The following is a 10,591-nucleotide window of genomic DNA, read 5'->3' on the forward strand; positions in this document are numbered from 1 at the left end:
TCCCCCTCCCCTGCTGCCTCCTCCCCCCCAATCCTGTTACCACAAACTGACTTCCCTGCTCCTACTCTCTTGCCCCTTGGGGATGCTCTCTGGGGCTCAGGCCAATTTGCATACATTTTAATCTATAAAAAATTAAGTGCTCTGGCTGACTCAGATGCCTGGGCTGCATTCTAAGGAGCTGAATAATCTGCTTCTGGGCACAGCCTGATTTGGGGAAGGGGGTGGAGGAGGGGGTGACTAGCAGGAGCTCAACTCTTCCACTGCCACACCCCCAGGGGAAGGATGGGGGGACCCCAGTCACTGAGCCAGGCTCCACACCCCAAGTGTGAGTCTCTTCCAAGGAAGAGGGGGTTCTCCTCCATTCCTAAGGTAAGTTTAGGGGTACAGGGTCTTCCCCACCCACATCTTCCCCACCCACGTCTTCCCCACCCACGTCTTCCCCACCCACCCCCTCCCCCAGTGATTCTGGCCTGGCAGCCGATCCCACGGCAGTGTTCTGGCCACAGCCTCCTCTTCCTGAGGCAGGAGGCGTGTAGGTGGCGCCATGTGCTGTGGGGGACCTGTGCCTGGGTCCCCCCGTCCTGGGCACTAAGGGTCCTGCCTATGGTGGGGAGGGAGTGGGGGTCCAGGCGAGAGGGCCTTGCCTGTGGTGGGGAGGGAGTGGGGGCCCTGCCTGTGGTGGGGAGGAAGTGGGGTCCTGTGATGGGGAGGGAGTGGGGGTCCGGGCAAGATGGGGGCTGTGTGTATCCATACAGCCACACCTATGCCCACCGCAGCACTCAGCATGGGAGTGAGGACCTTTGCGTGTGTGTGCGTGCTCACTGCTCTGGGTGGGTGAGTCAGGCCAGGGGGCATCTGTCTTTTGACCCCATGTGTGCCGGACTGAGGGCTGGGGTCCCTCCTGCAGCCTGAGCCTGGGCAGAGGAATGAGGGTCCTCGTGCAGCAACAGTTCCAGGAGCGGTTGCCAGGCTGGGGGAGGTGGCAGCTGTGCCCCTCCTACTCTTTGTTGGCAGAAGTGGCAGCTGCCAACCCAAGGAACTGGAGAAGTAGAGAGAGAGGAGCTGGGCCCTGAGACACCCTCCCAGCATTGGGTCTCTCCCACCCCACTCCCTGTGTCCCTGTCCCACTGTCCCCCCCACCCCCCTGACAGGTTCACGGAGGCTGAAGTGATGGTGATGGGTGACGTGACCTATGGGGCTTGCTGTGTGGATGACTTCACAGCGAGGGCCCTGGGAGCTGACTTCTTGGTGCACTACGGCCACAGTTGCCTGGGTATGGCGGGGCCAGGACATCTGGACGGTGGCGGGGCTGGCAGGGAGGCAGGCTGCACACTCATCTTCCCCATGGCAGTGGCTTCTTGTCCTGCTTGGAGACATGAGGTCCCTCCTGGTTTCTGGGGTGGCCTCTGCCTGCCTGCTCTGCAGGTAGATCTTTCCTTTGGATTTGGTTGCCTTGGCAACTGTGCTGTGTCCCAGATGCGGGTGTTTGAAAGGCTGCTGGTCGTAGAGCAGGCCAGGCCCTGGCCGGGTGACAGAGATGTCCGATTGAGAAGGAGCTTCTAGGGGACCGGTGACCCCCTCTTCTCCTACCCTCCCCTTTTACCCCCAGGCTGAAGCCACTGGGCCTGGTTGCTCAGAGACCTGAGCCTGGGCCAGGCCCTCTGCTGATCCTGCCTCCCAAACAGCCCCTGAACTCCTCCCTCCCGCAGTTCCCATGGACACCTCGGCCCAAGACTTCCGGGTGCTGTACGTCTTTGTGGACATCCGGATAGACACTACCCACCTCCTGGACTCTCTCCGCCTCACCTTTCCCCCAGCCACTGCCCTTGCCCTGGTCAGCACCATTCAGTTTGTGTCGACCTTGCAGGTGAGTGGAACAAGGATCCTCGGCCTCCCGCAGGGTGGACAGCAGCCACTCTCTGGCTGTTGCTGGATCCCCAGGTGCTCCAGGCTGTTTCTCAGCCCTGGCTCTCCTGCCCCAGCCACTGGCTTCCCTTCCCTTGTCATTCCTACAGGCAGCCGCCCAGGAGCTGAAAGCTGAGTACCGTGTGAGTGTCCCACAGTGCAAGCCCCTGTCCCCTGGAGAGATTCTGGGCTGCACATCCCCCCGACTGCCCAAAGAAGTGGAGGCCGTTGTGTAAGTTAAAAATGGGGGCCAAGTAAGTCCTAGAGACATGAATGTATCCTGGGAGGGAGCCTGAGGTTCATCATCCAGGAAGGAAATCAAATCTAATGTTCCTTACCTGCCCAAGGTCACACTGCAAGGTGGGGACCAAACAGGGACCAGACTTCAGGTTTACTGTCGCTTTCTCCATTGCCCAGTCCACCACCCAGAAGGCTGTGCAGGGTGGGGACAGGAGTCAGAGGGCCTGATGCGGGGGATGAGGGTGGGCTGGAAATGGTGGGAATGTAATTGGAGAAGATGGATGGGCACGCCCAGGCTGCAGCCCCATTAATTTACCATCCGGACAGCTAACAAGCAGAAGCAGTGTGTCTCCTGCCGCCTAATTATTTTAGGTAATGGAAATGCTTAATGTTGTGTGAATGCAGCCAGCCTGAGAGCCGACAGCTCCCCCGACTGGGACCAGAGAAGGGAGCCCCGTTCCTTACTAATGTCTGGGAGGGAAGGGCACACTCCCTGACTCAGTCCCACCTCTGGGGCTTCAGAGGCTGTTCCCACAGGCCTGACATCCCTGCCCCTAGACAGGTCCACATCAGGGCCTTCCCCAGCCCAGACCTGGCAGCCCTGCTCCCTGAGCCGAATTCCCCCTGTGCCCGCGCCACTCAGTTTCTACCCTTGGGGGCTTCAAAGTGTATGTTGGAGGGAGGGACACCCTGAGTGTTAGCCATTCATCAGAATGAAGTGTGGTCTCCAAGAGGGAGAGAAGGAGCTGCCACAGGCAGGTTATCTTCCACACTCTGGAGTCTTCAGGGCTGGGAAGCTACTGTCAGGGACAGCATGTCTGCGGGCACACTTGGTACAGCCTGGGGTGGAGCCTCAGATACACTGCTTCCTCGCTGTTTAATATTAGGCAAGTCTCTTAACATCCCTGAGCCTCAGTTGTATCTTCTGTAAAATGGGTATACTATACGTATCTTGGAGGATGAGTAGACAGGACTGCGTGAACTAATTCACTTCAGGTACTTAGTCTATGCCTGGTACATAGAAGGCACAAGTCCAATAAACAGTAGCTGTTGGCCGGGCGTGGTGGCTCATGCCTATAATCCCAACACTTTGGGAGGCCACGGCAGGAGAATTGCTTATGTCCAGGAGTCTGAGACCAGCCTGGGCAACATAATGAAACCCTGTTCTCTCAAAAAAAAAAAAAAACGAGAAAGGAAAAAGAAAGAAGAAAAATTGGCTGGGTATGGTGTCCATGCCTGTAGTCCCAGCTATTCAGGAGGCTTAGGTGAGAGGATCGCTTGAGCCTGGGAGGTCGAGGCTGCAGTGAGCCATGATTGAATCACTCAGGCTCGGCGACAGAGTAAGACCCTGTCTGAAAACAACAACAACAAAAAAATTAAAATGAGGTAGCTATTGTTATAACTCAGTAACTGGGCGCAAGAGCTAGTTTGTGCAGAAAGTAGCCGTTGTATGCCCTGCAACCTCATGTACAGCATAGATCAGAGGTCCCCAACCCCTGGTCCCATGGCCTGTTGGGAACCCTGCCGCACAGTGGAAGGTGAGGGTGGGCCAGCCAGCATGACCGCCTGAGCTCCACCTCCTGTCAGATCCACCGCGGCATGAGATTCTCGTAGCGCAAACCCTGTCGTGACCTGTGTGTGTGAGGGTTCTAGGTTGCATGATCCTTATGAGATTCTAATGCCTGATGATCTGAGGTGGGACAGTTTCATCCTGAAACCATCCCCCACTCCCACCCGTGTCTGTGAAAAACTGTCTTCTACAGTGCCAGAAATGTTGGTTACTTGAACACTACTGTCCACATCTGTATTGAGCTTGTAAAGGAGAATCTGTTCTCCAACTTCCAAATGAGGATCTCTAGAACCCCAGGTGGCCTCACCATGGCCGGGCTGCTCCTTCACTCTTCCCTAGAAGCTTGGGGTGGGACAGTTCTTAGATTCTGCATTATGTAAATAGAGTCATCCAATTCAAACTCCTTATCTCACATGTGAGAAAACCAAGGCTCCAAGAGGTGAAATGATGGCTTGTTCCAGTTTACACAGAGTCACAGCACAGCCAGCCGTGAACTCAGTCCTCTGGACTTTTTTTTTGAGACAGTCTCGCTCTGTTGCCCAGGCTGGAGTGCAGTGGTGCACTCTCGGCTCACTGCAGCCTCCGCCTCCCGGGTTCAAGTGATTCTTCTGCCTCAGACTCCCCAGTAGCTGGGACTACAGGTGCATGCCACCATGCCCAGCTAAGTTTTTGTATTTTTAGTAGAGACGGGGTTTCACCTTGCCAGCCAGGATGGTGTTGATCTCCTGACCTCGTCATCCGCCTGCCTTGGCCTCCCAAAGTGCTGGGATTACAGGCGTGCGCCACCATGCCCGGCCAGCCCTGTGGACTTCTAAACCAGCGAGTGCCTCTTCTGCTGCCCCAAACCACACTTACAGCCTCCTTTCCACCCCTGCAGGTATCTTGGAGATGGCCGCTTCCATCTGGAGTCTGTCATGGTTGCCAACCCCAATGTCCCCGCTTACCGGTATGGGCTGGGCCGGGCTGGGCTGACCAGCTGGTGTGGGGTGAGATTCCCTGCCACTGAGGCCTTCAATGGGTTGCATCCCCATTTCCTGGCCACTAAGCCACCAGCCCTAAGGGTCTGAGGCACTTGGGCCCTGGATCTGGGCATTAGCTCCAGGGCTGCTGTTGCGTACCCGTCTCCTGGGGTTTCCACTGAGATCCTAAAGCTGCCGTCTCTTGTGTTTGCCCCAGCTGTGGGACAGGTCTTCCTAATGACAATCCCCGCTCTTGCCTCTGTTCCTAATTACCTGTGTGGGGCCTAAAGGTTCAGGAGCCCACGGGGCTGAGTCAGGAGCTGTGTGCACAGTCGTAGTCCCCACGGTGGCTGCACTGTGACCCTGACTGCTGCTTTTCCAGGTATGACCCGTACAGCAAAGTCCTGTCCAGAGAGCACTATGACCACCAGCGCATGCGGGCCGCTCGCCAGGAAGCCATAGCCACCGCCCGCTCCGCTAAGTCCTGGGGCCTTATTCTGGGCACTCTGGGCCGCCAGGGCAGTCCTAAGATCCTGGAGGTCAGTGGGCTCAGGACAGCCTCTGGAGGAGGGCAGTAGCTGGGAAAACCTGTAGGCCACAGGTTCAGCTTTGGCTGCTTGACCAGGTGACCCCCACCCTGTCTCCCTCTCCCAACAGCACCTGGAATCTCGACTCCAAGCCTTGGGCCTTTCCTTCGTGAGGCTGCTCCTCTCTGAGATCTTCCCCAGCAAGCTTAGCCTACTTCCCAAGGTGGATGTGTGAGTTTCCCCACCTTACTTGCTTGGCTATGACCAGGTAAAGAAGCTTAGAAGCTGGGTCTTGCCCATCTCGTCTTGAAGGCTGAGCCAACAGGAATTGCTTCCATGGCCATGGAATTTTTTTTTTTTTGTTTTTTTTTTTTTTTTTTTTGAGACGGGAGTCTCTCTCTGATCACCCGGCTGAGTGCAGTCCTGGCCGGATCTCAAGCTCACTGCAAGCTCCGCCTCGCCGAGGTTTCACGCCATTTCCTGCCTCAGCCCCGGAGTAGCTGGGGAACTACAGGCGCCTGCCACCTCGCCGGCTGTTTTTTGTATTTTTTAGTAGAGACGGGATCATCACTAGTGTTTAGCGCAGGATGGTCTTCAATTCTCCTGGACCTCGTGATCCGCCCGTTCGGGCCTCCCAAAAGTGCTGTGGGATTACCAGGCTTGAGCCCGAAGCGCCGGCTTTTTTTGTCGTTTTTTTTTGAACGGAGTCTCGCCTCTGTCAGCGCCAGGCTGGAGTGCAATGGCCGGATCTCGGCTCACTGCAGGCTCCGCCTCCATGGATTGTTTGATGCCATTCTTCCTGCCTCAGCCTCCGAGTTAGCTGGGATACAGGCCGCGCCCGCCACCGTCGGCGCCGGGTAGTTTTTTGTATTTTTTAGTAGAAACGGTTTTCCACCGTGTTAGCCAGGAGATGGTAGGACGCGCTCCTCGATCTCCTAGACCTCGGCTGATCCGCCCGTCGCTCGGCTCCCAAAGTGACAGGGATTACGAGGCTCGCCAGGCCTGGCCATGGAATTTTAATGTTTACAGAGACCTCCCTGGGAGGGCTAACTGGGTCATCCCTGCTTTGGGACTCTGGGGCTCAGAGACAATGGCAGCATCACGTTTGTCCTTGTGAGATGCGTTTGAGTGGTGGCTGACACCTGCCCTGTACCAGGTACTAAATTTGGTTCTGGGGATACTATCACCAGTGAGCTGCCCTGGAAAGCTTTCGGCAGAGGAAACAGGAGAAAACACACAAGAATACGGTATTCCAAACAGCAGTGGGTCACTGTCTTTACTTTAGGATTCATAAAGCCTGTTAATGAATGGGTGTGCTGGGGCACTGTCATGGTCTTCAGCATGCTGCTGGCAGAGGAGGCCCTTCCTAGGGTCTGACCTGGCTTCCCTTTTCAGGTGGGTGCAGGTGGCATGTCCACGTCTCTCCATTGACTGGGGCACAGCCTTCCCCAAGCCGCTGCTGACACCCTATGAGGTAACACCAAGCTCTGGGAGAGAGTGGGCTTTAGACATGGTTCTCAAAGGCGAGGTCCGCAGTGGAGTGGTGTGGGTGGGCAGCATTTCGCTATGTTCATAGATTCCGGAGGCTGACTGTCTCCATTTCTCCAACGGAGTCACCTCCTAGCTGTGTAGCCTCAGGCAAGGCCCTGAACCTCTCTGAACCACACATTTCCCTTCTGTGGTAGTGGACAGTGTGCCCTTCACAGGCCATCGTGAGGACTGAATTCAGTAATCCAGGAGCAGAGAAACACTGGCAAATGTGATTGTCCGCACCCCTCCCCTAGGCGGCCGTGGCTCTGAGGGACATTCCCTGGCAGCAGCCCTACCCGATGGACTTCTACGCTGGCAGCTCCTTGGGGCCCTGGACGGTGAACCACGGCCTGGACCGGCGTCCCCAGACCCCGGGCCGACCCGCGCGGGGGAAGGTAGGCGGGGGCTGCCAGGAGGGAGGAGAGACCGCGCTTGGGCACTGGCCGCCTCCCTGGCGACACGAGCCGAGGCCGCCGCCCTGCGACCGCGGCGGGAAATGCACAGGAGCGGAGCGGAGGGAAATGCAGGGTCGCAGAAACGAGACCCTGACCAAAGTCTGCAACCTCAGGTGCAGGAGGGGTCCACGCATCCCCCTTCAGCCGTGGCTTGCGAGGACTGCAGCTGCAGAGACAAGAAGGTGGCGCCGCTTGCTCCTTGACAAGCTCCGGGGCCTCAGGTATCCGCCCTTGCTCTGGCTGCGCCACGCTCTTTGCCGTTGTCATGGGAACGCCTTGGCGCTCCGAGGCCCGCCTTCGGGGTGTTGCGGGCGGTTGGCTCCGCCCTTTGCATTCTACTTCCGGTCGGGGAAAGACCGCTTCCGGTGCTTCCGTCGCTCCTTGCCGGTCATAATGGCTGCGCAGCGACCCCTGCGGGTCCTGTGCCTGGCGGGCTTCCGGCAGAGCGAGCGGGGCTTCCGCGAGAAGACCGGGGCGCTGAGGAAGGCGCTGCGGGGTCGCGCAGAGCTCGTGTGCCTCAGCGGCCCGCACCCGGTCCCCGACGCCCCGGGCCCCAAGGGCGCCAGATCAGACTTCGGTGAGACAAGCCCTGCTCCGGAAATACACTGTTTTCTCCCTCTTGTTTCGTCCCCTCGACACCCCTCAGCATACCCCACCCTGCGTCCACCCTCATTCCTCCCACCCAGTCCACACCCTTCGTTTCTCGCCGCCCATACCCATACCCTCTTGCTCAAACTGCAGCCTGTCCTCCCAGGCTTCCGCCTTCGTCGTCTTCCTCCGCTGTCTCCTGTTTAGGCCAATCCATTCCCCGCCTCTCATTTCCCCCAGACTTTCGCCTCGATTCCCTCTTTTCCTGTCGTCTGGAACCCTCCCGCCCTTTCTCATTTCTTTCCTTCCTGGAGCCTCCCATGCCCTAATCCCATCCTCTTTCCCCATATCGCTGTAGGGTCCTGCCCTCCAGAGGAGCAGCCTCGAGGCTGGTGGTTTTCAGAGCAGAAGGCGGACGTTTTCTCCCCATTGGAAGAGCCCGCCGTATGCAGGGGCCTGGAGGAATCCCTGGGGATGGTGGCACAGGCACTCAACAGGCTGGGGCCTTTTGACGGCCTTCTTGGTTTCAGCCAAGGGGCTGCGCTAGCAGCCTTTGTATGTGCCCTGGGCCAGGCAGGCGATCCCCGCTTCCCCTTGCCACGGTTTATCATCTTGGTATCTGGTTTCTGTCCCCGGGGCCTTGGGTTCAAGGAATCCATCCTGCAAAGGCCCTTGTCATTGCCTTCACTGCATGTTTTCGGGGACACTGACAAAGTCATCCCCTCTCAGGAGAGTATGCAATTGGCCAGCCGATTCCCCGGAGCCATTACCCTCACCCACTCTGGTGGCCACTTCATTCCAGCAGCTGCATCCCAGCGTCAGGCCTACCTCAAGTTCTTGGACCAGTTTGCAGAGTGAAAGATCAAGAAATGTCTCTGCTCCTACATCCAGCTCCTCTTGGGGTAGCCTCCGTCATCTGTGCCCTCCCAGGGCCCTCCACTGCTGTGAGTGCGCCTCACCAGGACCAGTTAAGAGACAACTATCAATTCTTGAGACCCAAATTATATGGGCCCTGCCTTGTATTGAAGAAAAGGGGAGCACAAGGCCTTAATGGACATTGACTTGTGAACCTCAAACATGAAAATGATTGGAGAGCCCTGGATTAGGAGGGTGACCTGGGGAAGACAGAGGCTGGCACCATGGTGACTGCCACATAATAAAGTGGTGATTTGGATTTTGAGCATCTTTTTCCTAGTACACACACACAAAATTTTATAATGGAAGTCGGTTTCTTGGCCATCTACATGGTCTTATGGGCAGCACCAAGCAGGGAGATGTTTCCAGTTGTGAGTCCCAGGACAAGCTCGTGCATGGGTGCACATACTGACAGGTTATTGGTGGAAGTTTGAAGGCCCAAACTGAAGGGAAGGAGGCCTCAGTGGCACAATCAGGGAGGAATATACATCTGAGAAGTTTTGGGAAGACATCACCTGCAAGGCTGCCTGAACCACAGTAGCAGTTCAGTCTTCTCTACCCAGATCACCGAGAGTTGTGTGCTGGTCTTCTCTCAAAACCTGGCTGTGTTCTCTGCTTCTCTCTAAGTGCTCTAACCTCGCTGAACTATGAGCTTGAAGGGTGGTTGATGCCAGACCTTGGGTGGAGGCCAGAGACAGTACAGAATAAACAGCCTCTTCCTAAATTGATCCCATCTTCAGGGTTTCTGAGATTGATGCCATTCTTTAGTGACTACAGCCAAGGCCTAAGCAATCCAGCTGGTTTTCTCTTTGGGGAGTATAGTTAGTTGTTCTTGGATACTTTGAGGATTGTTGAGTTTTTTTTTTTTTTTTTTTTTTTTTTTTTTTGAGACAGGCTCACTCTGTCACCCAGGCTGGGGAGCAGTGGCCAAGATCCTGGCCCACTGCAACCTTGACCTCCTGAGTTCACGCAATTCTGTCTCAGCCTCCTGAGTAGCTGGCATTACAGGCATGTGCCACCATGCCTGGCTAATTTCTATATTTTTTTGTAGAGAGAGGGTTTTGCCATGTTGCCCAGGCTGATCTCAAACTCTTTAGCTCAAACAATCCACCTGCCTCAGCCTCCCAAAGTGCTAGAATTATAGGCCTGAGCCACTACACCTAGCTAGGATTGCCCACTCTTTCTTCTCTTTACTTTTTTTTTTTTTTTTTTTTTCTTTTTGCAGACGGCAGTCTTGCTCTGCCCCACCAGGCTGGAGTGCAGGGCCGATCTCAGCTCAGCTCCCACTGCAAGCTCGCTCCCGGGTTGTACGCCATTTCTCCTGCCTCAGCCTTCCCGAGTAGCTGGGACTACAGGCGCCCAGCCTCGTCGCGCCGCTATTTTTTGTATTTTTAAGTAGAGACAGGGTTTCACCCGTATTAGCCAGGGATGGTCTCGATCTCCTCGACCAAAAAAACAAAGTGATCCCGCACCGCTCGCCTCCCAAAGTGCTGGGATTACAGGCTTGAGCCACCGCGCCCGGGCCCCCTCTTTAAAGACAAGTCTGGGCTGGGCACGGTGGCTCATGCCTTAATCCCAGCACTTTGGGAGGCCGAGCGAGGCGGGGCGAATCCACAAGATCAGGAGATACGAGACCATCCTGGCTAACGGTGGTGAAACCCCGTCTCTACTAAAAATACAAAAATTAGCCGGCGTGGTGGTGGGCGGCTGTAGGTCCCAGCCACTTCGGGAGGCTGAGGCAGAGAATGCTCGAACCCGGGAGGCGCAGAGCTTTGCAGTGAGCCCGAGATTGTGCCACTGGCACTCAGCCTGGGCCGACAGAGAGAGACTCCATCTGAAAATAAACATACAAGACAAGGTGCTGATGACTCTATACCAGGCTGGAGTGGCAGTGGCCACCGT

The 10,591-nt window shown here is 56.4% G+C and overlaps 1 protein-coding gene across 3 annotated transcripts; it reads left to right on the forward strand.

The window, feature by feature from the left end:
- The first annotated feature begins 1,083 nt into the window (after positions 1-1,083).
- On the forward strand, positions 1,084-9,417 carry LOC108526254 (esterase OVCA2). Of its 3 annotated transcripts, none has more exons than XR_001884479.1 (10): positions 1,084-1,273; positions 1,710-1,867; positions 2,016-2,137; positions 4,593-4,661; positions 5,057-5,213; positions 5,332-5,432; positions 6,597-6,675; positions 6,986-7,126; positions 7,300-7,763; positions 8,133-8,156. XR_001884479.1 is itself a non-coding variant. In XM_017866909.1 (10 exons), the coding sequence occupies exons 1-9, from the start codon at positions 1,171-1,173 to the stop codon at positions 7,387-7,389; spliced, it is 1,020 nt and encodes a 339-aa protein (XP_017722398.1). In that variant the 5' UTR covers positions 1,084-1,170; the 3' UTR covers positions 7,390-7,407; positions 8,133-9,417. The 3 variants fall into 3 exon arrangements, 2 of the variants coding, with proteins under 2 accessions (XP_017722398.1, XP_017722407.1); XM_017866909.1 differs by having other exon boundaries at positions 7,300-7,407; positions 8,133-9,417; XM_017866918.1 differs by lacking the exons at positions 1,084-1,273; positions 1,710-1,867; positions 2,016-2,137; ... (2 more) ...; positions 5,332-5,432; positions 6,597-6,675 and having other exon boundaries at positions 7,058-7,126; positions 8,133-9,413.
- The last annotated feature ends 1,174 nt before the right edge of the window (positions 9,418-10,591 follow it).

Source organism: Rhinopithecus bieti, unplaced genomic scaffold (genome assembly GCF_001698545.2).
Source record: "Rhinopithecus bieti isolate Rb0 unplaced genomic scaffold, ASM169854v2 scaffold_22, whole genome shotgun sequence".
Taxonomy (NCBI): domain Eukaryota; kingdom Metazoa; phylum Chordata; class Mammalia; order Primates; family Cercopithecidae; genus Rhinopithecus; species Rhinopithecus bieti.